Here is a 20,150-nt window from a genome sequence, read left to right as displayed (position 1 = left end):
GATAATCTCAACACAGTCCAGCACACAGCGCGATTCGGTCCCAGCAACGATCGTGACTCTCAGTCTCCAAGGCAGAAACCTCGAACAAAAACCAAAAAAAGAAGACAGACAGCAACAACTGGGAAAAACACGCAAAATGGAAAATGACGCGCAAGAAGAATGAAGGTGGTCTTGGGACAACATTTCCAAACTAAAATAAGAAAAGAAACAAAAATGCGCGGGGACAGCGTGGACGTGCTCAATTTAATTTACGGCAGCTCGCTTTAGCATTCTGTTCCACATCACAACTCATGGAGTCGGGAGTCGTCAGTGTTGCTCACACACATGAAGATTTTTGTCTGCTCCAACTGCTTTCAGATCTGATTATCAGGGAAAGTTCACTCTTATCACAACCCTTAGACCACAGGATAATCTTATAAGACATAAAACAAGCAGGTGGTTGCTCTTCTTGTTTGGAAAGGGGAGAAAAGAGGACAAAAACAGCCTGATTTATGTGGGCACCTCACTTCAGAGTGTTTTTTATCTGTCCCAATGGACAGATATAAGCATGGTAACTGCCATATTGTCAGTTTTACAAAAGGTGACACCGTCAGTGTGGTGCACCTGAAGAGCTCCAGCGAAGGTGGATCCGTTTTGTATTGATTCAGACTAAAAAGCTAAAGCTCACCTGCAGGTAGTGACATGTCCGTGATGATTTGAGGTCCGTGTGCATCATGGGTTTGTCCAGGTTGAACGCTGACTTCCTGTAAGCCTCCTTGGCCTGACTGACTGTCAGCGTTGACCAGGAGCTCCTCTTCATGAACTTGCTCTCGGGCCCCAGAGCCTCGCAGGCCGAGCACTTGACATCGTTGCTACTCTTGGTGGTCTTGAGCGACAGGTCTCCGAAGTGGTGGCTGTGCATGGAATCGGGATGGCAGTGGCTAACGTGGTCCCCGTGGTGGCGGGACATGACGCTGGGTGTGCGGTAGGTGCTGTCACTGTCCAGGTTGTCATCTGAGCTCCACCAGCCGCCAGAGCGATGCTTGCGTTCTTTGCTCTTGCTCCTCTTGCTGCCATGTTTGGTGGAGTGGCTGTAGTGGTGATAACCTCCTCCGCCTCCTACCATGTCACCTTTTGTGCCATTCATCTTGGACGAGCCCTCTAGGGAATGTGACTTTGTGAAGAGCTTCTGGACGGAATGAACAAGGTGTCTGATGCGGCCCGGGCTCTCGCTGCGCTGCTCGGTCGTGGTGGAGGTGCGCTGGTACTGCAACGTGTGGAAGCCATCGCGGTGCAGTGGCAGCTGCTTCTCATACTGGTCGAGTAGGTTGGCGGGAAGGCGGTTGCTCTTGATGCCAGAGAGGTGCGCGGAGGCAGCGGCTGCCGCCGCCGCCGCAGTGACTGCCGGGGAAGTGGCGGAGGCTGTGATGGCAGCGCAGTCGTCCCTGGTGGCTGTGTCATAATACTGGGAGCTGTAGTGCATTCTGGGGAATGTGCTGCTGGAGATGTGGTCAGATGCGGCAGGCGGGGGCATCATGACGGGGGACATCGCCATGCAATCCGAGTGGATGGAGCTGCGCGGCGAGTAGCGGTGATGGAAGTCGGTCGGGCAGCTCTCGGTGGGGCTGAGTAGGTAGGAAGAGTGGCGGGACTCGGAGCCATGGTGAGCGTGGAGGTCATGGACATGGGGGTCGTAGTCCAAGCCGTAGGGTAAAGGAATCTGGTGCTGGGAGCGGCTGCTCGATAAGCCCTTCATGTTCCTGGTTGGAGGGAGGCGTCTGCCTTCATTGAACTCTTGGTTGAATTGTTGAGATGGGGACCGAGGAGAAAGGTTCTGGTCTGGGTGAGAGACACAGAAACAGAGAGAGAGAATAAATTCATAAGAAATAATTGCACCAATAAATTGAAAATTGATAAGATCTCAACTCAAATCCATGAACAGCAGCATATAAAAACTGCCAACTTTTGATTGTTATTTGATATTTATTTGACATTTTCTATGGCATGAAGAGTTTTTATCTCACTGACATTACCCTGGAATGTTCCCTCACTTTATTCTGCTCATATCCAGGCAACACCAAGAGATCTACATTGCCAGTGACTGGTGACAAAGGAGGAAAGTTGTTTAAGATTCACCGCGCGATTAGATAAAATAGGTGTTAAATAATTGTTTGCGTCACTGGTGGATTTCCGAGCAGAACGGATTGCGAGTGAGCCTTTTTTTCTTCTACAGGCAAATATATTTGCATTCCGAGGCTCCCATCAAAACCCATGTCAAGTGTGTGGTTCCACTCCTGGCTTAAAACGACTCTGAAGTTTCTGAATTTATTCGAAATTGAGCTTACTGTATAATTTTTCATAGTTTGTTGCTCTCCTTCAAGCGACTCACACTTGAATACCATTGCACATTTTTGCATGCGACTGACTTTATTGACTCTCGTGTCTTCCGCGAGACTGTTTCATTTCATTTCTGAAACACTTACAGAAACACTACAGATCTTTATTAATGACAACCTCAATTATTTTAATCCCATTTTGATGCTGGCTTGTATGTACCTGATGTTACATTTGCAAGAGAACACCAGGAAAGCTAAACCATCTAAGACCGCTTACAGTACTCCGACCTGTCATGCTAATCATAATCGTTAAGCTTTTAATTTCAGGTTGGCATCCCATTATTCAACAGTCTAACTGAAAAGCTAGTCCCCTCAGTGCTGTTCATCAGAAGAACATCAGGTTTCTTTACAGAAAACCTAAATGGCACAATAAATCCCGAGATGAGGGGCGAAAACCAGCAGGATTCTCCTGGCTCTGAGAGCAAATTCTTTACACTATAAATTTAGCACTGGAACATTAAACATATAACAGCTCCGCATCTGTAGCTCTGCATTTCACTCAAGATTCTTTTCAACAATATTTTAAATAGCTGTGTTCCTGCGTAATGATCGGGGCCCAAATCCTATCAGAGCGTGATGAAAGTTTGGAGGTAAACGGAGAGACGGCGCTGAGGTCTGTTATTCCCCTGCAACTAATTACTGGGAGTTCTCTCTAACAGGAAACCCCAGTCTGCAACAGCACATCCTCTTACATAACATTTGGGATCTCTGATCTAAGACACCGTTTTCAAAGGAGCCAGAAATAAAATCCAGGGTTGTCATGGTAACCAGTGCTGAAACCACAGGGAGAGTTTTTTTCAAGGTTAGGGTTCATCCCAGTCCAGAAAAAAAATCTATTGTCATAAACTGTGCATAACTTCTATGTTACCAGGCAAAACTGAAGTGCAGTTTCAATTATTAGTCTGTGTGGACTTAAAATGCACAGTTAGAGGACACAACACATGTGCTCGCACCCCCGGAGGAGTGTTTGTTTCCTCTTCATTGTCTCTCCAGTCATTCTGATTACAGTAGCTCTCTGGAGGTGATCTGATTATCCCATAATCAACTGTGTGGAGACTCATTCATCAACGCAAACGGAACCGTTTATGCTAGTGCGTTTCAGAGTCAATTTGTTAAAATACAGAAGGAAGATAATGACAGAAGTGGCAGGCGGGTTCTACGTTCTCCGTCGTCTTAGAACCAACGTCTGAGCAGGTAGACTACAGCTGCACAGCAATCATCTGGAATAATGAAGCATTAATCAGTGTGCAGAGACGCTCACCCACACCCACATCAGTACATGTGAACTGAAGGAGCAGAATGAGATCATGAAGAGTCTTTCCAACATGCAGAAAATGCTGCCTGAAGCCATTTAAATCATGAAGTTAAACAGCTAAGCTGCTACTAAAAACTAGCTGCTGCTTTAAATGAAATGTGCTCTGATTATTTCACAGGTTTTGCCCACATCTCTGCTTCTTTTATGCACCGTCGCCTCCACGTAATCAAATAATGACACATTGTCAGTTTTCAATGATCAGTGCCAAATGAAATGCTTGAACTTTTGTGTAAGGGATCAGACAAAACATAAAAAAATAAAAGATTTACAAAGAGGGGAGCCCGAACTGACTAATCCAATAACATTTGATAAGTCGGGGGGAGAGTTTGGTCACTCTTTCATGCTTAAGGTGTCTGAGTGGCCCAAATTGACCTGACAGCTCCAGTTTTCATGTTCCTTTATATTTCATTGAGCTCTTCAAAGCTTGTCCAATTTCCCTGGGCTCTTCTGCCACAGAGTCTCTGCAGAGCTACCATGGAGCCGCAAAGGTCTAATATGACAACACAAACCCCCGGACTGTTCGGGGAGGAGGTGTCAGGTGAAATTTGTCGCAGACATCGATGCGACTTAAGCTATTTCTCGGCGAAAGGGGAACACCCCCAGCTCAACAGACCGGAAAACTAAAAAGAAAGCTGTGCTTGTGTCCTGTAGGCAGCAGCAAAAAGGAGCAGATCTGTTTCTGCAGCTCTATCTTGGACAAAACCACCCACTCTCCCTGTGAAGAGCGGATACCATGGTGCACCTTGGCCTGGTGTGAACTCTGGAGTGTTCTGGCTGCTTATTTAAACTTTCTGTTCCTATAATAGCAGCAGCTCGATTTGAATCGCTGCAGCGTGAACTGCAGCAAAGTCCGATTTCTCGGGTTTCTTTTGGCGTGAACACAATTAAAACCAGCAGTTTTTCAGAAATGCTAATGGGCGGGCGGGTGGGTGGGGGGGGGGCTCGTTTGCAAAAATCTCACATCTGGGTTCGTATCAGAATCAGATGTTTTAGGAAGAAAAAAATCCAAAAAAAAGTCTCCTCGGTGCTGAGTTTCCCGAATTGGATTGAGTCAAATTGCCAGGATTGATTTTATTCTTCGCTCCTGTGTGGACTCCCTCATGGCTCTTTAACAGCTCACATTGCAACTCCATGAAACATTGATGAGAGCTTTCCTGTAGCACTGCTTATGCAACAGCTATTATGGGCCCTGATCAACAGGATGTTTCCTTTCCGGCTGGAAGGGGCTTCTGTCAGCACCCGCTCCAACCCATAAAAAACATTCTTCTTGACACAGATGCCGCACACTGAGGGCCGAGGACAGATCACAGCAACAAGGGGAGAGGGGGAAGCCTCTGTGTCTGCTCTGCTCTCTGGGAAACCGGTGTGCTCCTGGCTGTTAAGTCAAAGCTCAGCTGCAGCACCACAGTCAGCACCTCTCCAGCATTTCCCATGATGGTTGCATAACTTGGAATAAATGAGACATTCCTCCTCCACACCAGTGCACAGTCGGCTAATGCTAACTGGGAAGGAGCGTCAGGCAGCCCAAATGTCCAGCATGACTCACATTGGTTTCAAATTTAAATACATAAAAGACTTCCCTGAGATAAAAGTGTGCATGTCAGGGTCCTACAGCATGAAGGACTGGCTTATATATGATTCCTATGATCTCATATGGCACAAATATGCTTCGGCACCATCTGTTATAAAGGTCATTATAAATGTTTTATTATCGGAACCTACAGCATTAGTTTTAATCAGAAGTGATTCTGGGAGTACTGGGGAACATCACAAGTTCTGCTTCCATTAATATCTATTGATTACTGCTTGGTCATTTCTGTTTCTTTCTCACCTAATTGGAAAACTGTGCACGCTCACAGGCACAGGGAGAGCGGTTCACACTGTATGGAGCAAGTTTACGTTTAAAACCTCCATTTCAACTGGCTGCAGCTCTGTTGCAGAGGCTGCATTTCACCTTTGGATACACCCGCCCACTCCCTCCTACTGCTGCTGCACACTCCTGGGCAGGCAGGCTCGGGCCTGATGCTGTGGTGGTGCCTCACACCCTGGATGCTCCCTCGCTCTCATGGTGGAAGAAAACACTATATAGGAAATTTGATTGGTCTGGCGGTCTGTGAAGCCTCCTATACTGCATCACTTTATCAGCTTTATCTATCTATGTATATGTCTCTCTCTTTCCCCCCTCTCTCTCTCCGTATATACACACACACACACACATATACACACATGTATTTCTGAAAAAGAAGAATCATTAATAAAAGTTAAAGAAAAGTTGAAATAACCCATATGGATCTGATGACAGCGTCGTTTTAAAAGGCTATCAATCCCGGCTTAAATCTAATCGACTACATCACACCGGCAATCAATCAAAATGTCTCCGTAACTCCAGATATAAATGTGTCACTCCTGGTGGAACAATAAGATGAAAAAAAATAGAAATATAATGAATTCAAACTAAAGCGAAATCCCTGGTGTAGGAGGATCTGCTCTGGCTTCGTGCCACTTCTCATCTCTGGTGTTTCTGTAAATGTTGGCACGTCCCCATGGAAACTGCTGGAAATGTTCTCGTATGCCAGCGTCGCACTTTCAGCCTGTGTGTACTTGAATACAACGTTGCTGATGGTCGTTTTGTGAGTGGCGGCCCATCTCCAGCATAGTTTTCTGCTAACGTTCTCCGGCGGGCATCAAACAGCTACAGCTGTCGGGACATTTTGGAAAACGCAGCCTCTTTTGTGGGCAAATAAATGAAATAGCTAATATGTAGATATCGAGGGCACTGTGGCAGCAGCAACATCTCCCCGAGAAAACAGTCAACGCAGCCAAGAGAGACGAGAGGACGAAAAGGAAAAACAATTACCAACAACAGCCGTGGATACTGCTGAGAGAAAACATCCGTTTTCTTATTATTATTGTTCCTGGTTCTCACATGATGGAGATCCTCCTTTAGGGTTGGAATGCACATTAAAAGTCTCAACAAACAAGTTGAAAATAACTAGGCAGGATTATGAGGTGAGTGACGGGGGTTTGTGGTCATAAGAACAGCAGGATTTAAACTCCTGACTTCTGGTGCAAACGCAACACTCCTGACAAGAGCGTCAAAAATATCCGTTGCATAACAAGCCCAGGTGAGATGGGTTGAAGATGCTGCTCGGCGAATCCTTTTCACGTTGCACATGTGAGTGTTCTTCTGAAGCAAAACTCTTGCTGCATGTTCGGCCTCTTCAGCAGCTCCAATTCCTCCTCCTCGTTCCAGCGAACAAGCCGCCCCTTCTCCTGCAGCGCCATTGAGGACTACATCCGCTGTTCGTCGTGTAAGTACAGGCCGCCTGTTGGCGTGTCCCGTCGGCCCGTTTGGTCCACGCACGCTTCCTGAGGCTTGGCGATGGCGATAAACAGCTTCAGTCAGCAACCCGAGGACAAAGATGGATGACGCAGGGAGAGAAAGCTTTTTTGTTTCCCCCGCTTCCAAAATGTTCTGTCACAGTTCTGGAGTAGTTTTCACATGGGGATTCAGAGGTGCGGCGCTCTATTAATTAGGCTGTTGTGTCAGGTAGCGCTCCATCTGTCTCGGGCCTACTGCAGCACAGGGGAGGGGAGGGTGGGGATATTACACCATTCTGCCCACACTTCCTGTACAGTCTGGGTTTAAATGATAGCCAGCCAAATGCAAAGCACAATAAACACAGCCCTCATCCCAAAGACACCAACTCACCTGAGCCAGAGACAATCTGTCGGCCAAAGAGTCCGCGCAAAGACGGAGAGACCTGGCAAAAAATGGCAGAAAGTGCGGCGACCAGCGGCCCCCCCCAGAGAGCAATCCCCTAAACAGATGTGGAGGTTTACTAAAGATGCGTGCACATGCGTGACTGATGCCATCATGTCACCATAAATCATCTCAAGGCTGATTACCAAAGCTTCGCCAGGGGACCGTCCAAGGTCGAACCTGCGTATGTCTGCGGTGGCGCCGATTGGGCGGTTCCCTCCTTTGCTGTGTTTTTCCAGCTACTTTTCACACTGAAATGCTACAAATGTAAGTGTGCGTCCTATGATGGTCTGGTGACCTGCTGAGGGGGCATTCCTGCCTTTCACTCAGTGACAGCGCCCCCCCGAACCTTGATAGATACTTCCAGATAATACTTCCAGCATTATTGGTATTTCTTAAATTTTACCAATACTGAATGATAATATTCAGAAATTCATATAAGCACCAAGCTGTGAATTAGAGCACCATTTGACAGGTGGGCGGTCCTTTTATATATTTAGTCTCCTATGCAGAACACACTTTGGATCTGGTTATGCATCGCGGGTTCCCATGGTGATGGGTCACAGAAACAAGCAAGGTGACAACACAGGAGATGCAGTTAACCATGAGATCAGCCCTCTAACGCCATCATGAGAATTTACACGTGAGCACACAAAGACAGCAGAGACATCACGTCTGGTCAGGTGGCCAAGGGGACATGATTACAGAACCTCGGGGAGATTCTGATGTCAAATGGTCATTTTTTTGGTGATTGGGACGGTCTCTTGGCCAAGGACCACCACAGAATATTCAGGTGGCGTTTTCAGGTATTTGAGCACACATTTAAGATGGGGTGCGTTCATCTTTGTGACCATGGCGAGACCCTTTTCCTTCTGGCTCCTGGTCACAATTAATTCACTGATACTGTTGAATTTTTTTAACTCGGGAGGAGAAAGGTCCAGTCAGAGCGCCTGAAAAATTCTGCTTTAAGTTCGTAACATCAATTAAAAATCCCAAAATATGTTCCCGAATGAGGACCCTTTTTTATATGAATAACATATCACTTATTCTTGAGAGTTGGGACAAAGCATGTCCTACATAGAAAAGTCTATATATGTCAACAGATTGACATAGTCAAATCTGGACTATATTGGTCTATGCTATCATTTTCAACACACATATTTTTTTTATTAAAACGGTTTAAATGTTTGGTGTGTGATTATTTGTCCTCATCAACAGGTCACAACTCTTATACCAGCAGTGATCTCTGCCTATTCTCTCCTCTACCTGTCCTCACCCCTTCCCCCCCCTCTCTCTCTACCCAGCCAGCCATCAGCAGGAGGGAGGGTCCCCCTATATGAGCCTGGTCCTGCTCAAGGTTTGTTCCTGATAAAGGGGAGTTCCACTGTTGCTTGTTTTAAAATATTGAAACAATATTTGATTGAATTAAAACATTCGAGGGAGGTCAGTGAGACGGATAGCAAATGGGGAAACACACTAATTGCAGCATACAGAACATATTTTGAAGGGAAAATACTTCCACTTATAACCCCCCCTAATATGGCAAAATAATATTATTTGTGATCTTAAGGATTAGAACATTTTATTTCTCTTTAAAACCCTTTTACCTGTCTGTACAAGGATGTCTGAATTCATCCAAAACTGCATTCCTGTGGATAAACCCCCACATAATCAGCTGTAAATCATCGGACACACGTGGAGGAAATAAGCTCCTGATGAATGGCTTTTCTGTTGGTGTGGCAACAGCAGAGAGGACTCGGGGACGGCAAAAAATGTGAAATTCCTCAACCCTTGTTAAACATTCGGACTGCCCGGAGTCACTTCGGATGTCATCTGCCAGTAATTAATGTCCTCGTCTGAGGTCTGACCGCTGCATTATTAATCCCGTGTATATGAGACGGGGAACACATCTTCCACTAGGGAACATTATCAGTGTCGGTCCTGGACGGACGCTGTGTGTGCAGCATTGATTTTACAATAGCGGATGTGATTCATTAGAGTGCTCATGGAAACTGGACCCCATCTGCATAATGGAGCAAAAAGACCTTCAAGTACTCATACTGCCTGTCTACATTAATGCTGTTTGTTTAGAGTCGCTGGATTTGTCTTGTGTCCTCTCTGTCCTTCGGACGTGAGACAACGAGCAATCACAGTGGATGGAGGGAAAAGGTTTTCATTTTTAAAAAAACCATTATGACAAATTATTAGAATTCCAAATCCTGTCCTTTATTCCTCTTTAAAAGGCCTTTCAACGCTGACAAAGACAGCCCTGACGTAACGCTCCCCCCACGATGGGGGGTTCCCTGCAGTATTCTGCTCTGTTCCAGTGCTCCTGAAGTCTATCACTTTAGCTGTCTCGCAGTACACGGGCTGTGGACAGAATCTGTCGATGAATTTAAAAACAGGATGTGGAGATAATTACAGTTACAGGCGGATCAGCTGTTGTTCTGAATGCATTACCATATCATCTGGCTGGGGCTTCCTCCAAAAACTTTGGAATAATGAAGCTCTCTGTATGGCAGCTCTCTTAGCAAATGCTAATGACGCAACGGCTGCGCTCACCTTGACTTCCCATATGCTATGATTGTGCATCACTTCTCCAGATTTGAACAGCTGGCTTTTAAAATAATATAATTTCTATAAACTCTACAGTATTTAGGTGATTCAGCTTTTTGACTTCCTGCGGCGCCACATAAGGATCCGTGAGGGTGAGTGTGTGGCGACGTCCATGCTCACACATTTGAACTTGTGCTGGGTGTCTAATGTGAGGGAATACGTGCATATATGTTAAATACTTCTACTGATAGTTATTGGATTGTCTAGAGATTCCTTTTGTTAGTGAACGATAATTAAGATGAAATTGAGATGGCTCCTTTGTCAATCATGTGCTAAAGTCAGTGGTATCACTCATAGTTCCACAGGAAGGTTCTCAAGTTCACTCCAGTATGACCCAGCATGAATGAGTACTGCCTTTTAATTTGCACCAAATCCATTTGACTCTGTCTTTTTAAAATGACCCTGAAGGCATTATAGCCTATTGATCGAACACCACGTGTGTGTGTGTGTGTGTGTGTGTGTGTGTGTGCGTGCGTGCGTGCGTGCGTGTGTGTGTTTGTAACGCAGTAGTGTCTGAAGCCATTCCTGCGACGCTGACATTGGAAAGTTGGTGCGATAAATCTCGACAGGAACATACTTATCAGTTTATCATCATCTTATCGCTCATCATCCTGCCGCTTTCCAAAAACACACATATGTTTTAATGTTTGGAAGAAATGTTAAATGGTTTCCAGGCAACGCTGTGTGTGACTGTGAGAGATGCTTTGATAGGCAGGGATTTACACAGGTACTGTAAGTGAAGATGGCTGATTAGTCCAACTCTGGCCCTATTCTAGCTGCAAATCAAGATTCACAATGTACAAGAGCCAAATAATTCCAGCAGGCCCAGCACATGTCCACATTAGTCACACTGACAGATTGCCTTTTTGTGATCATAAAATCACGAGCTTCTTCATGCTCAAGAAGTCATCGAGTACATTAACGAGCTGTAAGAACCTGCTAAATGCAGCATTAATAATCAAGATCCCACCGCCGTGCAGCAAATCAGGCCATCCGAGCGGGGGTGTGAGTCTGAGTTTCAGCTTAGACTGTTGGTGCCACGAAGGGAACGTCTACCCGTGTAAGCAGCCTTATGAAGTGCAAAGCAGGTCCTGAGACCATGCAGGCATTTAAAGACAACAATAACAGCAACACTCAAAAACAACAGTGCAACGAGCAGGCGCCACCAGCAGTTCATTCCCAGCTGAGGGTAATGAACACCAGCACTGTGAGTTGAAGTGTTTCCAGTGACACTAATTGTCAGCTTTATAGAAGCTTCTGCGAGGTGGAGAAGCCATAAAGGGATGTCACATAAGTGTGCGGGTCTGAAGTGACAGCACACATTCAGTGTCTCTCTGTAAGGCTGTTTCAACAGGCGGGTTTATTGTGAGATACTTGCACCCTTAATCAAAACACACACGCATGAAAACTACGAAATCCACCATTTCCACATCATGTCTAGACTTTAGAGGCAGTCACCGTTTTCTAATGGAGGTAACACAGACCTTTGGTTGCTTTTTCTGCTGGTATAATGATTAATTCTCTGTCCAAATGTTTTATTTTCTGCTGCACCTGTCACAAATAGTCAAGCCTCGATGCCAACGTGACGAATCAGCGTGGGACCTGAGCGGCTGCAGAGCCCCGGTGGATCGTTCACAGCCGTGCGGGCAGCAGGAGTCCGAAATATTGGTGAACAGTGCGATGGGTTGAACTCAGGCAGAGTTGAGTGGAATGACATAGCACCTGTGGAACATGACGGCGCGAAAGAGACGACGACCAGTAAAAATGTGCTGGTGGTACTCCAACGTGGCCAAAACCATGCCCGGTAGGCGTGTGTGTGTGACTGGATGGTGACTTCTGCATCTGGAGCAGAGAACGCCAGTGGAATTTTATTCTATCCCGATATCCCTGAGTCATCACCAGTGTCTCACCGGAGCAAATGGACCGCTGGCAGCCAGTGCCCGTCCATGCCAGCCTGTTCCTCAGGTCTCTGGCACCGGAGCAGCAGATGCTCCTAAAATGACGGCTCATCTTTACTCATCCAGCGGAGATGGTGGCCGATCGCGGGCACTCAGGGTTGATGTCTCAGAGACTAGTAATCCGATGCTGCATGATGAGTCCTGGGTGACGGCATACGTGCACAGCACAGACCGTTTGGAGTGTTTTTGACTCCTCTGTGTGTGGCAGATTTCGGAGTGATGCTTGGAGAAACATCTTCCCAGAGATGGTATGATGAGAGCTGCACCGCTGCTCATCTCTGCAGGCTTCCACTATCAATCCGCCCGCCTTATTTACACGGAGGGAAGTGGAGAACTGCAGGGTGCACTCCTGCACCCACACCTACATCGTAAATGTCACATTGACATTAGTCCGTACACATACACAGACACACACAACTGTATGTATGCCACAACCTCTATCTTCTCCTGGAGTTTCCCTTTCTAGCTGTGTGACGGGAGCACAGTACCAAAGGGGATTAGTGATGGGTGAATGGGTTCATCGCAGGAGGAGATTCTGTATTCTCACAGCAATAAGTTATGCAGAAACCAGAAGCGTAATACAGTTTGGTAACAACACCCTAGGGTGCGTTCAAGAAACTGATATAATGAGAGAAGACTAGACAGTGTAATGAGATATAAATCCCGTCATATGCATCTCAAACACCGGAGTGAGTAGCGTTTTCACTGTATTTCTGTAGCTAGGCAACAGCAACTATTATTACATCATTTGGCAGAGACGGCCTGCTATTAATTAATTCTAAAATAACACTTGGGTGAGTTTAGCGAGCAGTGAGCAAAGGATAATAACAGGGTAGAGATCTTATCACAGCAGTCTCCCAGTGAGGCCCCCACACGTGTGGTTGTTCATACTGAAGTTGCAGAAAACCAAGGTAGCCAGAAAAAAGGGACACAGCGAACATGTGTCTGCCCCAACTCTCCCTAAACTGCTTATTTCACGCATGGAGGGACTGATCACAGCCGCCGACTGTGACCTTACATGGAAGCGTGTTGCTGTTACAACATGAGCTGAGCAGGCCAGACTGGATTTTGGTCCCAACAAGAGAGGACCAGCAACTGTGTTTTAAAGGTCGGAGACCCCGCTATGGTCAGTGGTCCAAATCATCATCTACATTATTGTTTGGCAGTAAACTCAGGACAATTCCTCTGTGACTGACTTGAAGGGTTTTTGAATTTTTGCTAACATTGTTGCTAACGACTAAATTCCTTTGAATTTCTGCTTTGATTGCTGCTGAATAGATGACCCGCTGCAGGGCGTCCTTCGACTATAATGAGCTTCAGGGTGGTTCCGAGCACGAGGCAGCGCCACATTCTAAAGACGTGTGTCTCAGTGAGGAAGTGAGCACCCTCTTCAGTGAAGTCCTTAATAAAGAACCAGCTGATGGAGCATTTTACCAGCTCACTCGAGTATTCTGCACAAGAGTCTTTATTTCAACTGAAGTCACAGTAGGAAATCCTTTTCCCTGTCTCCAGTGAGGGGTCTATACCGTATTCAATGATAAATAACTCAGCAGAAAGCTAAAACTGGTCACTGGCCCTCCTGATGTTTGGATGAAAATATCACCCCAGTAAAAGGACTGAGGAGTGCCGATGGGAAGATTGTGGAATTTGCATCAACGGTTTTAATTAAAATCCCAAATTCTTGGTGCCCAATTTGAAAATCAGAGGTCTAATCTAAACTCAAGCTCTTCCAGAGGAGTCTTGATTGTCTCAGTGTATTATCTTGATTCACGCCTGAGCTGTGGGGTTGAGCCAAGGGTTTGCTGGGAGTGGACACAGCGGTGCTGTTAGCAGAGCTGCTACCGTCTCGGCACCGAAACGCCGGCTTGTGCTGACAACATGGCGACGCCTCAGACTTGATTCTCCGCAGTGACATCTGGTGACAGATTGCCATTAAAACAGCTGGTTGTGCCTGAAGCTCCCGACACAGCTGCAAGTGTCACTCTCTGAAAAACAATCGCTGCTTTTCCGGCGAGACGCTTCCGTTTTATCGTCGTTTAGGCTGTTCGGACAATATGGCGCAGTTTCTCCTTGGAACAATGATAATGGGGCTGAGAGCGATCTGATGATCCTCCTCCAACATGATGATGGTGTACATGACTAATAAAGGGTCATAGTTGATGAGAGTTTCCTGCTGTTCAACCAGCAAAGCTGCCCCCTGTGTCGCGACCTCCGCTCCCTCCCCCAGTATGGCCACATGCTGATACAGCACATCGGTGTAGCAAATTAGCACTTTGATTTTGGCTTCGTGGGCATGGACCACTGATGTACTGACATCACCATCTGATGCAGATTTCTGATGCGTTTCAGCCCCGGCCTGAGTTTAACGACGGCTATCGTAGCCACCGCTCGCTTAATTGGCTTTAGACCACACCCTTCTGACAAAAACTGTCGGAACAAAAAAAGAAAAATGTTCCAGATGTGTTTGACAGGCTTCCCACTGACGGTTACCCCCCCTGTTGCGGCAGGGATTGCCCAGTCCGTCGTGCAGCGGGGGCTCGATGCGGCTCTGCACTGCATCATTGTGCCGAAAAGCTCTCTTCTGCAGCTATTTTCGAAACTCTCGCCATTTCCCCCGGGTGGCCTCTTTCTCTGGCCAGGAATCACTTGTCACCTTTGTATTTTTTCTGAAGGGAGAGGCCCTGGGCAGTGGGGGGGGGGACACGTACTGTACCTACGCAGGAGTGATGCTCACATTTAGCTCCCCTTTTTAACGGTACTGCAGTGATCCCGGTTTTCTCGTCGACTATTTTCTGCATGCGTTGAGTCACCGTGTTTGGTCACCTTCTGCTTCGTCTTTCTGTTGTGGACGTTTCACTCTGCTCCTCTCACTCCTTCTGTCACTGTGACTCACGATGACAAACACGCTGTCAGTAGTGGCTCAAAGTATCGCTGATGAATTAGTCTGCAGCGCAGCCTCGCAGTGGGAAATCCAGCACAGCGGCGCCACAGAATGAGGATCTGCTACTAGCGTGACACACGGAGCACTCGCACCGAGGACCGTGAACCCACACGTGAGGTTTTATACCTTCACAATGGTATTAGCGCTTCCATCAGTGGAAACATACACATTTCTGTGAGTGTTAATTCACCAATGCACTCTACCCACACAGGCACACTTGCACGCACGCGTGCGCATCCTGGCCCAGATCCCTCTTATGAAGCAGCACTGAGGGGTGGAGGGGCGGGCAACAGCTCCTGCGTATCTCCATGGAAACAGGAGGAGAGCAGCATATTCCACACAGCAAACTGTCAGAGAGTGAGAATGAATCCTCATTATGGAAGGCAAACCTCACACCAACAGACACACACACACCAACAGACACACACACACACATACACGTGGATTCTATTGTTAATTGTGAGAGATTTGCAGCAACAATGATCGTGCCCACACCTTGACAGGGGCTTCCCTCACGCTCAGTGTCACAGATGCTCTGATTTGTCCACTTCTCAGGAAGGGGCCCGCTCCCGCCAAAGTGGAAAACTGTGGGTGTGAGCTTTGGTTTTTGGTTTTTTGGCAACAGTTTCGTCACCGTCCCTCTTGTGAAAACATGTCGGCCCTGTATTTTTCGACTGTGAAGAGACCGCTGGCGGGGCCAAAAGAAATAGCGTAATCCAGAAAGTGAGGATTAAATGGACCGCCGGCCGATTCGCGGTGGCTGTCAACCGGAAAAATCCCACCCAGCTTTGAGAGTCGGCCAAAGTGACTCTGGCTGCAGGCTGTTTGATGTCGCATCGCGCAAACATAAAGTCACTGACCGACACTGCCTCTTGCTGTATCGCTGTCAATACAACAGGCGTTTACACCGCTCTTCATCATCCTCATCTTATCCCCTCCGATCAATTCAATGCACACGCCTCAGTCATCCACTGGGACCCAACGGGAAGAGTGGACTCGGTATTTACACATGTTCTTCAAAGAAAAATCAAAGAAAAATCACCAAATTATGGTTTCCACAACCAACAGTCAGCTCACTCTTTAGAAGCCTCTTCCACAAGCTCATACACCCACACAGCTTCTTTCACTACCTAACATGGTGTCATGCCAAGCACCAACAGAAGGGATTAAAACTGGGAACTAGCAATGCGGTTATTTTCACCAAAAGTCTCTCTCCCCCTCTCTCTCTCACACACACACACACACCTTTTTATGCTTCCAGTGGAAAGAGCATTAAGTTAGCAGACCTGAGATGAAAGTTTAATCACCATTTTAACCTGCAGAGCTCAGAACACTTAAACATATAGTCCTATGGTCCTGGTCCACCAATATACAATAAAATCCTGAAACTGGATGCTTTATCAACAGGGGGGGAGTCAACAGAACCAAACTGGATTAGCTACCTTATGTGCAATTGATTGTTTTCCCCTTTATTTTTATAACTTTCTCAGAATATCAGGATTTTCTTCAAAGCCAGCATGCGGAAAGGAAGGCAGGCTAAGATGTGCGCCAAACTAACATTAATAATTCATGAAGCACAAACTGGACTAACGACAATGAGTGTTTCTGCACCTTAATGTCCTCAGGAAATGCTTCCATTTGCATTTTGGGATTTTATGTAACACACACTGCGTATCTATCTGCAGCGAGCGTGCTGTTCCGCGTGCAAGAGAGCGTTTGCCTCTAATCGATGCGGCTAGATTTGGTTTTCAGATTCATCCTGATTAGAGTTTGTAAAATAAAGTCTGAATAGTCAGATTCACTTTGGAGTTACGCATGCCAGTTGGGGAAAACATCCGATAACGAGATGCAAACTGGTAAAGGAGAAAGATCCCACAGTGTGGCGTTGATTATCAAACTGTAAACGACCTGCAGAGGCTCAGAAAAAAATTCATTTTCTTCCTAAACATGTCTTTTTTTTAATTCCAGAAGTCAGATCAGGGAAAAGGCGAGAGATTGAGGCGATAAATTGACTGAAGGGTTTATTGGGTCTGAAGGGCATGAAAAGTCATCATCGCCATGGCTACCAAACAATAATGAGATAAATGAGCTACTTCATTGTTTGTAAATTAGAATTTCACTCTTAGTTTCGGAGAGCTAACTGAAACTCTGAGCATCCGGCAATGATTCAGCTCATCTAGTTAATAGCTGGTTAATCATTGCATCTGGACCCCCCCTCCCCCCCCCCGCAGCACAACAGAGAGATGGCACTGTTGCCGCGTGACCCACACTGGCCTGCTCTCCAAACACCCAAATAAAGCTCTTCAAAGGAGTCAGATCCCTGATGGAGAGCTGGTGACCACCCCCTTCAAACGCTTATAGTTCGGTCTCTGTACGCGTGTTAGCACCCACCATCCGCCTCAGGAGAACATTCCTGAGAAGGGTCGTTGGCTGAGGCCCGGTAAGCACGGCGCCATGGCGCTCATGACGGAGGATGAAGGATGCTCCTCGTGGACGTTCTCCCGCACCTCGATGCACCATGAGGATAATAGCACTGCTCAGCACCTCTGTGTGCAGAATAACACGTTTTCACCTTGCGTGCGTCTGCGTGCATGTGAGGAGCCGGTGATTAATATTTCCAGCCGTCCATCAGCACCTTGCTCCGTACCGCGGGGCAGTTATGAAAGAGGCTCTGATGTGTACGCAGATTATGAATGAACGTGAATGGGCTTTACACATAAAGGCATCGGCAGCTTTTCTGGACCAACACGCTGCAAATGGAGCGAGATTGACAGAACAATTCTCTGAAAAATCACCTATGCAATGATCAGCAGTGCCTTCCTTTAAGAGCTCTAGTACCTACATCTTGCTTTATGTCCTCATAAAGCGGGTGAATTCCCATAACAGGAGTGTGTAACCCTCTCCTACACACACACACACACACACACACACACACACGATAAACGCTCTGTCAACTAGCAGAAGGGGAATTTTAGCTGCTGCCGCACCACAATCTAGCCGTCCTCTCTGAAGCCACACGAAGGGAACCAAAGATCCTTCTTCAGGGTCAATCGCACGCTTGAAACCTTCTGGCTCAACATGTGACTGAGAGAACCTGCTGCAGGATTCCGACGTCTCAGAGCAACGGACAGACTTCTGTCATCCCTCTGTCTTCTCCCCATCTGTTATTCTCGTTTTCTTCCTGTCCCTGGTCTAATGGCAGCCGTGTAAATTGTTCTTAGAAGAAAGTCACAGTGCCGATATGAACACGTCTGTCTTTCCCAGCCCTGCCGGACACTGTTACACATCGTCCATGTGGACGAGGCTGCTCGAAGGGAGCAGAGATTTTTTGGACTGCATTGGGTCAGATCAAACAAGGATCTGACCAGTGGGAATAATCGCTGAATCGGTTCGTGGCAACTTCTCACCAACCTGTTCGTTTCACATGCAGCAGAAAACAGAGGATGTCTAACAAGCACGGAAGGAAGAAAATGTCCCCAGACATTCTTCTGAAACGGTGCGTCTTACCTTGCAGCGAGTCTATGATCTGGAGACATCGGAGCACATATGTGGTGCGTCTTTACAGGAAGATGGGGAAGCAGCAGAGAGTCGTGCAGAGGTGCTCCACATCTGAGAGATGAGGGGAAGCAGGAGTCCTCCTCTGTTTTTCAGTCCCTTTCTGCCTTTTTTTCAAAGCTCTCGGAGGAATGAAGCACTGACAGAGGAGTAGGAGGAGGAGGAGGAGGAGGAGGATGAAGGGGAGGTGGTGGAGGAGGAGAAGAAGGAGGAGGAAAAGGAGGAGGAGGAGAGGGAAGACAGAGGAGGGAGCAGTCTGCCGGGCTGGGCTGCTGTGGATCACCTGGAGCAGCGCTGGGCTCCGCATTTACTCCTCCACTGCAGCAGTGCGAGGCAGCGGCGCGAGTTGCATGTTGCTCCCACGGACCACCGCAAAACAAGGACGCGGAGGCTCCATCTGCTGGATTCTGGACTCTGCAGCTTTGGAGCCTAACACCCTCCAGTTCCCATCAGCGCGCGCACTGGCGTGGCTCCAGCTCTCGGAGTGGAAGTCTGCATCTCTGCACGAAGCGGCGACTCACGGCACCTCTGCGACGCTGTCAGAGACGCCGCGTGGCCCCTCTCAATCAAACAAGAGGTCCGCTGGGCTCTCTGACAAACTCAGCAGAGCCTCGGCCGACCTCGCGCCGTCCCTGCAATGACATCACTCCTCCGGTCGGGATGGGAGCCGTTTCCCTGGTGACGTCACAGAGATCAGGGGTGTTTCTTTGGAGGAAACAGCAGATGTTCGGACTGAGAGGGTCCCTCAAAGCGTGGAGTGAGGCTTCCACTCAACTTCTGATACACCCTGAAATGAACCACGCTGTCCCCCAGGCAGGACCCCCACCACCACCCCTGCCCCTCCCCCACCGGCCTCGTCACAAAGGGCTCAGCAGAGCGACAAAGGTCAAGAGGCAACATCGGAGATGGATTAAGATGAATTTGGAAGGAGCCATATTGATCTGGCACCTGTTGGGGGACTCATTGGTACGCTGGAGCAGTCGCAGGTGATAAATCAGAGCGGGCTGGAGCCCAAAGCCCTCCGGAGGGGTCACACTTTGGGCAAGATGAGTTTTCCCTTCGCATAGAAACCAGAGTCACGCTGGAGTCGAAGAACACGTATGAGCCGTGTTCAGTGACACTGAAACATTAATTATGACACACACACACACACACACACACACACACACACACACACACACACACGCACGCACAGTTTCACTCCAAAGTTTCAGTCTAAATATTTTATTCTAACAACAACCAGAAGTGCTGCCCAGCAAATACGGAATAACTGTATGAATATTATAGATTATAGAATAAATTGTTGGACAGTTCCACCAGTGAAAATGATTTTATGAGCCATTGCAATTAAAATATTTCCTTTAATCATCTATATCATCGCCTTTATCACGTGCCTTCTGTATAAATGATCAAACTGCTGCATGTACAGCTATGTTCCCAAATATTTATATTGTTCTCCAAGGAGTTGATGGGAGTAATTCCACACTGCAGATTTACGGATCTGTAAATCGGCGCCACGACCTGCTTCTGTTCTTTAGCCTGCCAAATCTCAAAGATGAAATCAAAAACTGCTCCCGGGCCACCCTCGGGGAGACCCTCGAAGCACATTACTTGACTCAAAAACATT

The 20,150-nt window shown here is 47.2% G+C and overlaps 1 protein-coding gene across 7 annotated transcripts in view; it reads right to left on the bottom strand.

Moving 5' to 3' along the window:
- The window catches only part of LOC130516580 (disks large-associated protein 2-like), a 48,051-nt gene that overhangs the window by 25,885 nt on the left and 2,016 nt on the right, over positions 1-20,150 (bottom strand). For 6 of the 7 annotated variants that reach the window (XR_008947525.1, XM_057017732.1, XM_057017731.1 and 3 more), the window contains exon 3: positions 668-1,818. Coding sequence is in view for 6 of the 7 variants with exons in the window: in XM_057017732.1 (XP_056873712.1) it covers positions 668-1,818 (1,151 nt within the window). In the remaining variant the exon portion in view is untranslated. Of the gene's footprint in view, positions 1-667; positions 1,819-18,475; positions 19,304-20,150 lie in introns of those variants that run through there. The other variant, XM_057017730.1, reaches the window with a different exon arrangement.

The sequence above is a fragment of the Takifugu flavidus genome, chromosome 19 (genome assembly GCF_003711565.1).
Source record: "Takifugu flavidus isolate HTHZ2018 chromosome 19, ASM371156v2, whole genome shotgun sequence".
Lineage (NCBI taxonomy): Eukaryota > Metazoa > Chordata > Actinopteri > Tetraodontiformes > Tetraodontidae > Takifugu > Takifugu flavidus.
This window is presented reverse-complemented; position numbering and strand designations above follow the sequence as displayed.